Below are 13,315 nucleotides of genomic sequence, written 5' to 3' on the forward strand. Positions count from 1 at the left end.
CGCACGCGCCCTGGGCTCTCTGAAACTTAACCCCCCCACCCGCTCTCGGATCTGGCTGGGAGGGTCCGCGCCCCCGGGCGGCCTCCGCGCAGGCGCAGAAGGCCGCCTCGGCGCCCGGGCTCCCACGCCGCGCAGGCGCAGAAGGCCGCCCCGGCGCCCGGGCTCCCACGCCGCGCAGGCGCACTGAGCGCGCTGGCAACCTCCGCAGCGGCCGCGCGCAGCCTTCCGCCCGCCGGCCGCCTGGGCCCCGCGCAGCGCTCAGGCCCTCGGGAGGCTCGGCCCCGCTTCCTTCTCTTCTCCCGTCGGCAGAGCCCGGTGCTGAGCGCCCGGACCCGCCCCCTCTCCCGGATCGGCTTCCCAGCCCGCTCGCCTCCGCCCTCCCTCCTTCCCTTCTCGGCTCCCGAAGCCGGAAGGAGCCGAAGCGCAGGCGGACAAAGCCGAAGCGGCCTGCGGGAGCCAGGCCTTCGGAGGCGGGGTGGAAGGAGTCGGAGGGGCCGAGTGGAACCTCCGGAAAGAGCCGAAGCTCGTGATTGCGTTTATCGAGTGAGCACCGAATCCTTGGAGAGAAGGCCGGAGCCCCGGGACGGTTAGGACCGCCGGGAGAGAGGGCCCAGCGCAGGAGTCTACACGGGGACGGTTTGGATTGTCGGAAAGAGCCGAGCTCGTCGGACCCACGGAAACGCCCGAACGGCGGCGGAAACTCGCGAAGCCGCCTCAGCCCGCCCTTCGGCCGACCCGTCCGGACTTTGCCGAAGCGCCTCGGGTGGGCGGGGCCGGCCGGCCGAGGGGGCGGAGCCTGGGCGGGGCCGGGCCGCCGCGGCTCGCTTAGGCAGGAGCGGGGAGGCGCCGGCGGCGGCCGGAAGTAGCCGAAGCTAGCGGCGGAAGCAGCCGAAGCAGCCGGAGCGGGCGGGCGGCGAGGCGAGGCGAGGCGAGCGCTGCACAGGGCCCGACGCGGCCGCCTCAGCATGTCGGACTTCGACGAGTTCGAGCGGCAGCTCAACGAGAACAAACAAGGTGAGGGCCGCGCGGCGTCGGGGGCGGCTGCGGGGCCGGCTGCTCGCCCCGTTTTCCCGGGCCCCGCCGTCTCCCTCCTCGGGTCCCGGTCCTCCGCGCGCCGCCCCTCCCCCACAGCCCGCCCACGTGACCGCCTGCCGCGCCGACGGGCCGGGCGGGGCGCATGCGCGCGGCCCTGCGCGCCCACGTGGGCGCGGCGGCGGTGCGCACGCGCTCTCGCGGCCCCGCCGGCCCCCTGGCCCCGGGCGGCGGAGATTAAAGCGTTGCGTCCTGTTAGTCCGCGCTTCTTCTGCCGCGGCGGCACTTCCGCTTCCGGCCGTGCTCGGCCGCCGTCCCCCCACACCCCCTTTGTTTCAAAATGGCGGCGACGGCGTGGGTGGACCCCTTCCCCGCGTGCGAGGGTCGGGGACCGGGGAGCGAGGGCCGAGGGGACCGGGGATTGAGGGGTCCGGGGGAGCAGGAGTCCAGGGCCGGCGGAGCGAGGGCCGAGGGTCCAGGGGAGCAGGAATCTAGAACTCTAGAGCAAGAGGTCGGGGGAGCAGGAGTCGAGGGCCGGGGGCCCACTGAGGGCGGGCAGGGGCGACGCCGGTCCCCGTTGTGGGAGCGAGGGGCGAGGCGGGCTGGTCCCCGGGGCCTTGGACGGGCAGCAGGTGCCGAGCCTGCAGGACACGGCTGGGGCGCCCCGCGGCCGTGTGTCTCACCGGCCTGGGAGGCCTAGTCGGGGAGTGCCTGGAGTGCAGGCAGCGGCCTTGTGCGCTCCCGTCTTCCGCCCCCGGCTCTGGTCTCACGTCGCGTGTTGTAGACAGGGTTTTTGGGGAGGAGTCGGGGCAGGCGCATCCGAGGGCATGGAGCTATTCTGGGCGATGCTAACGTGACGGGCTCCCCGCCCTGGGCTGGGTGGGCTGTGCTGGTGCTGCCGGGAGCTGCCCGGGGCCGTGCTGGGCTGGACCTGGAAGGCCGGTGGAGTTGGCCTGCGCTGGCCAGGGGAGCTGCTGTGGGCTGCGGCGGTGGCCGGCCCGGGTGGGCAGCTGGGTGCTGGCGGCCCCGGGCAGTGAGGGGCAGAAGCTGTGCCCACGTGGCTGCTGTATGCCTTTATTGGCAGGCCGGCGCCCAGTTCCTAATTTCCGATGTCTTAGGCTGCTGCCTTGTCCCACTGGGTCTGTGATCCTGGTGTTAAGAAGGAGATGGCGCTGCGGTGTGTAGGCGGACCCTGGCGTGTGGCTGGCCTGCGGGACGTAGGGTTCCTCCTGGCAGGGCCCGCGGCCTGCCCTTCCGTGCTGGCTCAGCTGCTAGGCACGCCGGGCGCTGTCTTTCCGGAGCTGGGGAGTAATCTGGCTGAGTGTGCAGGAGGCTGCTCCCCCCAGCAGGCTGGCCCTCTGCCTGGTTGTCCGGGAGCGTTCGTGGCTGTGGAATCAGCGCAGTTGGAAGTTCCTTTGCTCATGGGTCGCGGGGGTGCAGCCGTAGTGTCCAGGAGCACTGCCCGAGCCGGGCTGTGGCGCTGCGAGAGCGTGCGTGGGGACAGCGGGGCTGCTCGCTGGGCCGACAGCCGCGTCTGCAGGGCAGCGGCCCGTGTGGGCCAACATGAGGGGCCGGGGCAGGTTGGAGACTGTTCTGCCCGGCCCTTGCAGGTCCTGGGGCTGATGAGGGCGGGGGGCTCCTGGAAGCCCCTCTCCGGGCCGGGTGCCCGCGTGACTCGCCTTGCATGAAGGGATGGCATTGAGTGTCCTGCAGCTTGGGGATATCCAGTCGCGCCTGGCACCTGATCCTGGTCGACTGGGGGACTGTGGGTGCCAGCTGGTTGCACAGCTCTTTCCTGAGGGGTTCTTGGGTCCCTTCAGGAAAACATCATTGGGTCTCTTGATTCCCCAGCCTCTAGCCCTGCCCCTCTCAGGGACGACCCTGGGTCAGGCCCCTCAGCCCTCGAGGGGGACCGGGAGCCAGCTGCTCTGTCTTCTCTGGCTCCTCCGCTCCTCCTGAGCGTCCTCAGGTATCTCCCCCGCCGGGGGCACTCCAGGCCCTGTTCCCCCCGGCCCTCAGGGGGACCCAGGAGGCCTGTGCTCACACCTCCTTGGAGTCCCTTCCCTTGGGGGTGGCCTCCCCGGGTCTTGGGGCGTAGCCACCAGCGTGCAGGGTGGGCTGGGCTGCACCCCTTTCCCTCGCTCATCCGGTTCCCTCCTGTCCGCTTGCCCAGAGAGGGACAAGGAGAACCGGCACCGGAAGCGCAGCCACAGCCGCTCTCGCAGCCGGGATCGCAAGCGGCGGAGCCGAAGCCGGGACCGGCGCAACCGAGACCAGCGGAGCGCATCCCGGGACAGGCGGCGGCGAAGGTACCAGGGCCTGGGGACGCTGCGTGCTGGGGCTGCTGGCCGGGACAGGCTCCTCAGGGCCTGAGGCCCTGGTGTGTACTTGGCCCTGACTCTGAGAGCTCTCGGGGGGTTGGTGTTTTTTCAGAAGGCGAGTTCTTGACAGCGGGCGGTGGGCGAGGGTGCGTCTACCCACGGTCACTGCCCCAAGCGGCTGGGCAGCTGGGCTGGTCCGGGCCGAAGCTCTGAGGCTGGAGCTCTAGCCTGAACCCTCCCTTGTGCGTTCAGGGGCCGAATACTTGAGTGGGCCGTTTTTCTCTGTCTTCCTCCTGCATTGGCGGGGCCTGGCGGGGCCTGGCTGGGAGGTGGAGCCGCCAGCACTGAGTGGACACACAGCTAGGGCCTGTGCTGCGTCGCGTCGCCATGGCAGCCGGCCCGGCAAAGCCCGGGGCTTTGGGCTCTGCCTCCAGTGCCAGGGGCCGTTGGGATGGGGCTGTCTGTGACTGGGCCTCGGGCAGGCCTGTCTGCCCTTCCCGCCTCTGTTGTGCACCCCTGCCCCCGCCAGGGGCTGGGTGGGAGATGGCCTTCCAGCCCCTCGCCCCGGTGTCTGGAGATGCGCTGCCCGCCCTGTTCCTCTCCTCTTCCCCCTTCCGGGGCTGGGAGCATTCGGGGGAAGTGGCAGGGCTGGGCCTGCCTGCAGCGTGGGCTGCTCGGCCCTACCCCGGTCTTGGGGCTCAGTGACGGGGGGGTGTGGCATGTGGGGAAGTCGAGGGTCCCCAGTCACCCCTCCCCATACCTTTCCCTCCCCCCCCAGCAAACCTTTGACCAGAGGCGCTAAAGAGGAGCACGGTGGATTGATGTGAGCGTCTCTTCCTGCCCCTTCCGTCCCGGTGCCCACCCTGTGTCCCCTGCCCTGCCCGCACCCGGCCCTGGCCCTGCAGCCCTTCCCAGGCCTGGGGGCGGCCTAGGCGAGCCTGGGAGGGGCTTCTGGGTGGGATCCCCAGGCCCACTGTGGTCAGACCGAGGCGCCCCCCCGCTCTCCCCCCAGCCGCTCCCCCCGCCGGGAGAAGAAGAAGAAGGCTCGCAAGTACTGGGATGTGCCCCCCCCCGGCTTCGAACACATCACCCCCATGCAGTACAAGGCCATGCAAGGTGGGCCTGGCTTGGGGGTGCGTGCAGGGTGCTCGGGCTGGGGGACAGCCTTGTCAGGCTCCCGTCCGCTGGAGGAGGTGCCCCGAAGTCCCCGAGACCCCCATCAGCCTGTGGGCAGGAGGTGGCTGCTGGGAGTCATTCCTGGGGGGCCTCCCGCCCGGCCGAGTCTCCGCGGAGTGTGTGTGCGGTGGGCCCTGGGCCAGTGCCAGCTTGTCCTGACGTGTCGTCGTTCTTTGCCTCCCTGAAAGCCGCGGGCCAGATCCCAGCCACCGCCCTCCTTCCCACCATGACCCCTGACGGTCTGGCCGTGACTCCTACGCCCGTGCCCGTGGTTGGGAGCCAGATGACAAGACAGGCCCGGCGTCTCTACGTGGGCAATATTCCCTTTGGCATCACTGAGGTACTGCCCCCTCTGCCCTGCCCTCTCCCACTCCCCCCCACTCCCTCCCCCAACCTGCACGGGTCAGACTCTGTTCCTGCGAGACCCCCCGGCCCCCTCCCAGACGGACGGATGGAGTTGAGCCAGCCAGGGGCCGGGCTGGGGGTGGCCCCTCCCTCCCTCCTCTTCCCCCTCCCCTGTCCCTTCCACACCCTCCTGCGGCGCCCCAGGGCTCGAGCGCAAACGTACCAACATGTCACACCTACGTGTCGGAGAGAGACAGAGAGGGAGACGCGGACACACACACACACACACACACACACACACACACGACGTGCCCTGGTGTTTCTGACACCCTCTCCTTCTGTGCCGGCTGTCCCGTCCTCCCACATCCCTCCCACGGTCGCTGATCTTGTTTTGATTGCCCTACCTCCTCGCCCACCTCGCCCACCCCTCTCCCCCACCCCTTCCCGGGGCACCCCCTGAGAACCCCCAGATCAAAGAGCTGTTTCCATTTCTCTTTAAAGTGAAATATTGTGGGGCTGAGATCCCTCGTAGCAACAAAGTTTGCTACCGTCGTTGAAGGCAAGTAAGGTCCATTCTGACTTCTCAACCTGCACTTTGCTACATTTGATAAACCAGCCCCCGGACTCCAGGGCCAGGTCCCTCCACATCACTGTTCTCTCCTCCCCTCCCGCCCCCTCCTCCCCCCGCTCCCCTACCCCGTCTCCTTGCTCTGCTCTGTCCTGGTCGCCCTTCCTGTTCTCTCACGGTCCCTGCTTCCTGTCTGCGTCGCCCCACTGTCTCTTTTCTCCTGGCCACCTTCTCCATGTTGTCTGTCTCTCCCTGTGTTCTGGATCGGCTGCCCTGTGGCTCCCCTGCCGTGGTCCCGCCGGCCGCTCTGCTGCCTTGCTGTCCCTCGCCGTCCCTCGCCGTCCCTCGCTGTCCCTTGCTGTCCCTCGCTGTCTCGCCCCCGCCCGTCCTCCGCGTTCTCACCTTCCTGCCCCTTCGCATCTGTTCCCCACCCACACTTCACTGTCCCCTCCCCTTCCCCCGCCCTCATCCCTCTCCCCTTGCCCCCAAACCCCTCTGTGTCTCCCTCTCTCACCCTTCCCCTCCTCTCTCCACCCCTTCCCCGCCCCCCCCTGTCTCCTATCCCCTCTGCAGGAGGCCATGATGGACTTCTTCAACGCCCAGATGCGCCTCGGCGGGCTGACACAGGCGCCTGGGAACCCCGTGTTGGCTGTGCAGATCAACCAGGACAAGAACTTTGCTTTTCTGGAGGTGAGCTGGGGCTGCGCGCTGGGGACTGCCACCCTCGGGCCACAGCTGTCCCGTGGGCTCTTTGGGTTGGGGCCTCATCCTCCGCTCTGGCCCCTAGGCCAGCTGTGCCTTGCTGGCTGTGCGCCCACCTCCCTCTGCTTCCCTTGGCCTCCCTGTCCCCTCTGATAGTGTGGGACGGCACCTTGGCCCTGCTCTGCAGCTCATGGTTTGTTTTGGAGCTGTAGTCTCTCCTTTTCATGTGAGAATTTTGTTTTTCTAAGTTTAATTTGAGAGGCAGAGAAGGAAAGATGTGCTTATCATCCGCTGGGTCACTCCCCAAGTGGCCGCTGAGTCCGGAGCTGGGCCGACCCAAAGCCAGGAGCCAGGAGCTTTTCCAGGCCTCCCACGCGGGTGCAGGGTCCCGAGCACTTGGGTCATGCCCTGCGGCTTTCCCAGGCCACGAGCAGGGAGCTGCCGGGACTGGACTTGTGCTCATGAGGCTTCGTGGTTTTACCCACGGCACTGCTCGCTGGCCCCTGGGGTGTATCGGCACGGCTTTCCGGGCTTCTTGAATCTTCTTATGCAGCAGGGAGCTGAGTGGGAACTCCAGCAGCAGGACTCGAATTAGTGCCTGTAAGAGAGTCCAGTGGAGGCTTAAACTATAAACTAGGCCATGGCTCTGGCCCCCGGGAATTTTTTCCCCCCAAAGATTCACTTACTTTTTTTATTTGAAAGGCAGGGTTACAGAGACGAGAGATCTTTGTTGGTTCACTGGCCAGATGGCTCTGCGGCCATGGCTGGGTGAGGTGGCATCTGGGGCCCAGAGCTGCTTCTGGGTCCTTCCGTGACCCAAGCACCTGGATCATCTCCCACTGCCTTTCCAGGCCTGCGAGCAGGGAGCTGGGTGGGAAGTGGAGTGTCTAGATCTCAAATTGGTGCCCAGCTGGGGTGCTGGCCTTGCAGGTGGAGGCTGGCCCTGGAGCCCTGCAGGCTGGGAAGTGGGGCTCGGTTGCTGTGAGGGCTGCGTTTGGCCCCTTTTGTGAGCCGCCCCAGCCTGTGGTTTGGTGCGTGCTGGTGTCTGCTCTTGGGGGGACATGGGCCGCTGGAGGCCAGCCCCGGAGCTGGGCTTCCCTGACTCATCCCCCACCGCCCACTTCTGTCCTTTAGTTCCGCTCAGTGGACGAGACCACCCAGGCCATGGCCTTCGATGGCATCATCTTCCAGGGACAGTCGCTAAAGATCCGCAGGCCTCATGACTACCAGCCGCTGCCCGGCATGTCGGAGAACCCCTCTGTCTACGTGCCTGGTGAGTGGGGCTGCCTGTGCTGCTCAGTGTGGTACAGGTGGCGCCTGCAGCGGGGCTGTGGCTGCGCTCCTGCTGGAGGATGCCAAGCTGCTCCAGCCTGCTGGGGCGGGTGAGAGGCCTGTCTGGGCCTTGGACTCGGGGACCTCGGGCTACAGCCCTGCAGCGTGCTCTCTGCGTGCGGAGCTGCACTGGGAGTTGAAGCTACCGCACGGCTGACGCACGTGGGCCTCATGACACTTCTTTCTGACATGCGTTTCTTGTCCCGGGGACATGAGGACTTGAGGACTGGGCCTTTAGGAGTGCCTGGGTGCTTGAGGCAGTAGGGGCTGCCGGAGGCCCCAAAGAGTCTGTGGGTTTGTGGAGCCACCCACAGGCCCCTGGGGAGTCCAGGCACCCTGCATGTGCAAGTGGGCAAAGGCTGCTTGGCGCGCAGCCAGTTCCTCCCTGGGTGTGACCAGGGCGGGCTGTTCACGGCCGCACAGGAGGCGAGTCACGTGTCCAAGCCGGCTGGCCGCCTCCAACCCGCGTGGTGGCTGACTCCAGGGCCTGCTTCCACCGAGGCAGGTGGCTGCCTGGGCCCCGGCTGCTGTCGCTGTGGCCGTGGTGGGGACCAAGTTTGCCGAGGGCGGAGTACCTCTGAGGGGTAGCTCCTGCCCTGGGGTGGGACTGGGAGTTGGGGGGCTGCTGCAGGACTCTCCTTACCGCTGTGGTGATCCGGAGCGGGCCTTCTGAGCGGAGCGGAGCAGAGCAGAGCAGGCCACCAGTGTCTCCATGGAGATGCTGCAGAGCAGAGCGGGCCCTACAGGCAGCGTCTTCCTGTAGGAGGCAGGTGTTGGCCTGCGGCCCACAGACCTCATTTGGAATAGCAGGGTGCCTGCCTCCCTGGTGTGGGGTCGTGGGGAGATGTGTGCTTTGTGTGACCTGTGCTGCTGGGGGCCTGGGGAGCCCCTTAGCCTGTGGATCTGTTTGGGGAGATGTGTTTGAGTCAAGTCTTGGGTCCCTGTGCCTCAGTTTCCTCCTTTTGTGGTGACGGCCTGTGGTGCGTGCCCAGGCTGCAGGGAGCATCGCCGGACCCCTGCCCGGCATGGCTGCTCTTGCTTCCCCCAGGCGTCTGGTGGTGCCAGGGAGATAACTGGGTTTTCCTTGCCCTCCTCCATGCCCTGGCTGGGTGGCTCACTCCCTGTCTTTGTGCTCCTCCCGGGATGAGGATGGAGTGGGAGGTGTGGCAAGGGGGCACGGGCTCTGGGTCCTTTCCTCCAGAAGGTTTATCTGAAGAGGAGAATGGAGTGGGTGTGTGGAGGAGGGAGGCAGTGAGCGAGCAAGATCTTACCTTCCCTGGTGCACTGCTTCCGTGGTCGCCTGACTAGAGCTGGGCCAGGCCCGAACCCTGAGCTCCCCAGGTTTCCCACGTGGCAGTTGGTAGCTTAGCGAGGCCAAGGGCAGGCTTGGGGTGCGGAGCTCAGTTGCTCACATGCCTGTTCTGTGACACGCAGCCTTCGTGGGCACCCCGTTGATGCTGCCTGCCTCTGGGTAGGCTCCTAGTTCCTCGGGACCGGGAAGCGGAAAGTTAACGGGGAGACTTGGCGAGGTCTCAGGGCTGGAAAGGGGTTCTGTGGGTCTCAGCAGCACGTCCTGGGCCGGCGTGGTCTGCGGGGTTCCAGGGTTGCAGGTGGCTTGTTAGGGTGTGCACCCAGTTTAGGGATGCTGCTGGGGTGTGAACCCTGCCCCATGCAGAGGCACAGCCTACGTGGTTGGTCCCAGCTGTTGGTGTGTCTGTCAGGTTGGACGTGGGAGCAGGGGGGACCATCGCTGTGCCGGGGCCGTGGGGGCGTGAGCTGGCACAGCGTTGAGTCCTCTCCTTTCTCGCCTTAGGAGTTGTATCCACAGTGGTCCCTGACTCTGCCCACAAGCTGTTCATTGGGGGCTTGCCCAACTACCTGAACGATGACCAGGTGAGCTCTGGCCTCCTGCCTGGCCCTCCCCTGCTCCTGCCCTGGCCTCCTGCCCTCCCCTACCCTCCCCTGCTCCCACCCCGGCCTCCCGCCCCGGCCCTCCCCTGCTCCCGCCCCCGGCCTCCTGCCCGGCCCTCCCCTGCTCCCTCCCTGGCCTCCTGCCCGGCCCTCCCCTGCTCCCGCCCCGGCCTCTGCTTGGGCCCTGATGGCCTCTGCGTGTGCTGTAGGTTAAAGAACTGCTCACTTCCTTCGGGCCTCTGAAGGCCTTCAACCTGGTCAAGGACAGTGCCACGGGGCTCTCCAAGGGCTACGCCTTCTGTGAGTACGTGGACATCAACGTCACGGACCAGGTGAGCCCCAGGGCCCCGGCCACTTGCTGCGCCCGTCCTCGCCCGCCCTTGCCCGCCCTGCGCTATTTCCACGCCGAAGTCTCCTTGGGCTGGGCGGGAGGCGGCTCGCCCCTTCCCTCCGTCTTGGCTTCTTCTGGACTCTTGATTCCTTGGCTTGGCCTCATCCCCCACCAGCGCTCTGGGCTGGGGGAGGTGTCAGGCTGCTGGCCTCTGACCTGCACCCCTTCTTCCCTGGCCCCCCCAGGCCATCGCGGGGCTGAACGGCATGCAGCTCGGGGATAAGAAGCTGCTGGTGCAGAGGGCGAGTGTGGGAGCCAAGAACGCCACGCTGGTGAGCTCCCTGGCACGTCACTTCTGTTGGCTAGAGGCCCCGGGGGAGGTTCTCCTGAGCTCTGCCCAGCTGGGGGGACCTGCGCCCCTTGACCCGGGCCCTCTGTCCACAGAGCACCATCAACCAGACGCCGGTGACCCTGCAAGTGCCGGGCCTGATGAGCTCCCAGGTGCAGATGGGCGGCCACCCGACCGAGGTGCTGTGCCTCATGAACATGGTGCTGCCCGAGGAGCTGCTGGACGACGAGGAGTACGAGGAGATCGTGGAGGACGTGCGGGACGAGTGCAGCAAGTACGGGCTGGTCAAGTCCATCGAGATCCCCCGGCCGGTGGACGGCGTCGAGGTGCCCGGCTGCGGGAAGGTGAGCTGCCCTGCCCCGGCCTGCCCCGGGCCGACGCCTGCAGGCTGGGCTGCGTGGCGGGTGTGCAGGGCTGTGGGTCTGTCGGCGCAGCGCCTGCTTGCAGAGTGAGCATGGTGGGGGGATTGCAGACCCTGGCAGGTCTCTGGGTGGGCGAGGGAAAGACCTGCCCTGCCCCCTGTGAGCACGGTGGGGGCGGGAGGGAGGTGGCCCTCCCCTCCCTGCTGGTTGACCACAGCAGCGCGGGGGACAGAGATGACCCCTGACGTTTCCTGATGGGGGAAGGGTGTTAGTCGAGTCAAGGAAGCCCTCGTGGTCTCCAGTCGACCTGCGCCCGGTCTTCCAACCCCTTCTATCTTAGAAACACGCAAGAGGGGACTGCCCGCGTACTGGTGGGCCTGGGCAGGCAGAGTGCCCGCCAGCTGCGGGCTGTACCAAGTGTCCTTGTCCAGGCAGTCTGGGCCGGCGCCTGTACACGGGGGAAAGGGGGCGCCGCAGGTTCCTGCAAGTGGGTCTCCGAGCCCTTAGGGGAGGCCCTCCAGGCACCGTGCTCGCCCAGTTTCTGGGGCCTGCACACGGTGGCCTGCAGCTGAGGAGAGGACGTGGAGCTGCTTTGCAGGCAGGCAGTGTCCTAGGGGTGGCAGGAGCTGTGGCCCATGGCAGTGGGTGTCCGGGGAGGTGGCAGGGCTGAGCGGCCTGGCAGCTGCAGCCGGCCCTCCTTGCCGTGGGCGCCGGGGGCTGTGTGGCTGAGGAGAGGTGCACCAGGCTGCACAGCTCCCACGGAGTAGTTCATGAGCAGCCACAGGATGGGGAGCCGGGAGGGCCGGGGCGGCGTCAGGGGTGTGGGGGTCGGTGCGGGCCCACGGCGCAGTGAAGTGTGCAGGGAGCATTCGGCTGGGCCGGCTGGTCTGGGGCGTGGCTGCACTGGCTCCCTGACGGGGAGGCTTGTTTGTCCCCTGTGCAGCAGGGCTGTGCCCTCCCGGGCCCCTGCTCCACACTCCTGGTCACAGCCAGTGTCGTCTCACTGTGCCGTAGGGTCAGGCCCCGTGTCCCCTAGCCATTGCTGCACTCCCAGGTTAGCCTGAACTGAAGGCCCTCTGACCGCGTGTGCCCAGACTGCCTGCGGTTTAGAGGCTATTTGTGAAGGGTCCTGACCTTGCCCCGCTGCCCTGGGCTTGGTGGGCTTGGGGGGTCCTCGCTGCGTCGCTGTGTCCAGTCCCCCTGCCCCTCCCTGGTCACAGCCCTGCCTCCTGTCCCCCAGATCTTCGTGGAGTTCACCTCGGTGTTTGACTGCCAGAAGGCCATGCAGGGGCTGACTGGCCGCAAGTTCGCCAACAGAGTGGTTGTCACCAAGTACTGCGACCCCGACTCGTACCACCGCCGGGACTTCTGGTAGAGGCGGCCCGGGAGGAGCGAGGCCGGGCTGACTGGGCGCCCCCCACCCCTTCCCTGCGAAGACGATGGGCAGCCGAGTGACCGCCGGGACAGCCGGCAGCAACTGGAATGGCGGGGGGCGCAGACAGGGCGGGGGGCGCCGCAGCCCCTCCCCCAGTAGGAACACAGCCTGTTTATATTTTACGGCCAAACTTTGGAATTTCGTTGTCTGGCCCTCCCAGCCCGCTGCCCCGACGCGCCCGTTTCTTATGTAGTTGACCGACCTCTAGTCTCCCGCCCCCGGCCCCGTGGCCCGTCCCTCCTCTGTGGCAGTTTCATATTTGCTAAGACGAATTTGCTCATTAAACATTTTGTTGTATTTTATTTGACGGAGCTGCTGTGTCCAGTGTCCACGGTTCCCGGGGGTTGCGGGCGTCTCGGAGGGTGGGGTGGCAGGGCAGAGCATGGGCGGGCAGTGGGCAGCCGGGTGGGCAGAGAGCGTGGGCAGCGGGGCTGGCGGGCGGGCAGACCGTGGGCAGCGGGGCTGGCGGGCGGGCAGAGCGTGGGCAGCGGGGCTGGCGGGCGGGCAGAGCGTGGGCAGCGGGGCTGGCGGGCGGGCAGACCGTGGGCAGCGGGGCTGGCGGGCGGGCAGAGCGTGGGCAGCGGGGCTGGCGGGCGGGCAGACCGTGGGCAGCGGGGCTGGCGGGCGGGCAGAGCGTGGGCAGCGGGGCTGGCGGGCGGGCAGACCGTGGGCAGCGGGGTTGGCGGGCCTCCGCGGCTTCAGAAGGCTGACTGACAGCGGGCGGAAGTGGCGTCAGGACGCCCGGTTCCTGGGGCCGCGCGCCGGAAATGATGCCTCAGGAGGGCTGGGCCGAGGCGCCGGGTGCGGCGCGGGACCACTTCCGCTTCCGGTCCCTGGCCTCTGGTCGCTTCCCGTCCTCGGGGCCGTCGCCCTCCCCCGCCCGGCTCTGCTCGCCGCTCCGGGCGCCGGGGCGGCGGGGCCGTCGGCCGGCGGGCCTCCTCCGTGCATCGGCGCGCGCCCGCGGCCCCGCGACCCGCCATGCCGCTGCCGAGCCCGGCGTGAGGAGGCCGAGGTGAGCGCCGGGCCGGGCCGCGGCTCGTCGGCGTCCGGCGGTGCCGGGTCCGCTCGCGCCCGGGGGCGTCGCGGCCGGTGTCGGCGTTGGCGACGCGGAAGGGGCGGCCCGGGCCGGTGTCGGGCCCCCGGGGCTGGCTGGTCCGCGTGCGCGTCGTGCCGGGTGCCGGGTGCGTGAGGAGGCGGCTCGGGGTCCGTTCGGGGTGGGTGTGCGTGCTGCGAGCTCCGGGCAGCGCGCGGGTGCGGGAGTGACCCCGGCCGTCGGTGTCCCCCGTCCCCCGCAGGCTCTCCCTGTCGTATTGGCTCAGTGACTGCGTGCCCCGGGCCGGGGATGGTGGTAGCCGACACCGGGGCGGCCCCTCCCGGCTGAGTCAACAGGCTGGCCAGGCGGCAAGTGGACTCGGGCCCCGCCGCCGAGGTGGCCAAGCCAGGGCCCCAGA

The 13,315-nt window shown here is 68.2% G+C and overlaps 1 protein-coding gene across 3 annotated transcripts; it reads left to right on the plus strand.

The window, feature by feature from the left end:
* The first annotated feature begins 169 nt into the window (after positions 1-169).
* Positions 170-11,917, plus strand: U2AF2 (U2 small nuclear RNA auxiliary factor 2). Of its 3 annotated transcripts, XM_058674909.1 has the most exons (13): positions 173-1,014; positions 2,884-3,001; positions 3,206-3,341; positions 4,132-4,176; positions 4,366-4,469; positions 4,718-4,869; positions 6,016-6,132; positions 7,279-7,417; positions 9,290-9,369; positions 9,597-9,719; positions 9,964-10,050; positions 10,163-10,411; positions 11,670-11,917. In XM_058674909.1, exons 5-13 carry the CDS (start codon positions 4,448-4,450, stop codon positions 11,802-11,804), a joined length of 1,104 nt encoding a protein of 367 aa, XP_058530892.1. In that variant the 5' UTR covers positions 173-1,014; positions 2,884-3,001; positions 3,206-3,341; positions 4,132-4,176; positions 4,366-4,447; the 3' UTR covers positions 11,805-11,917. The 3 variants fall into 3 exon arrangements, with proteins under 3 accessions (XP_058530891.1, XP_058530890.1, XP_058530892.1); XM_058674907.1 differs by lacking the exon at positions 2,884-3,001 and having other exon boundaries at positions 172-1,014; XM_058674908.1 differs by lacking the exons at positions 2,884-3,001; positions 4,132-4,176 and having other exon boundaries at positions 170-1,014.
* Positions 11,918-13,315: the final 1,398 nt, after the last annotated feature.

This window comes from Ochotona princeps, chromosome 16, assembly GCF_030435755.1.
Source record: "Ochotona princeps isolate mOchPri1 chromosome 16, mOchPri1.hap1, whole genome shotgun sequence".
Taxonomy (NCBI): domain Eukaryota; kingdom Metazoa; phylum Chordata; class Mammalia; order Lagomorpha; family Ochotonidae; genus Ochotona; species Ochotona princeps.

Excerpts from the sequence above, each read along its gene's own strand:
- U2AF2 (XM_058674907.1), top strand. The coding sequence starts at position 966 with ATGTCGGACTTCGACGAGTTCGAGCGGCAGCTCAACGAGAACAAACAA. Across the intron at positions 1,015-3,205 it reads GCTCAACGAGAACAAACAAG|AGAGGGACAAGGAGAACCGG; the intron begins GTGAGGGCCGCG and ends CCGCTTGCCCAG. Across the intron at positions 9,720-9,963 it reads ACATCAACGTCACGGACCAG|GCCATCGCGGGGCTGAACGG; the intron begins GTGAGCCCCAGG and ends TGGCCCCCCCAG.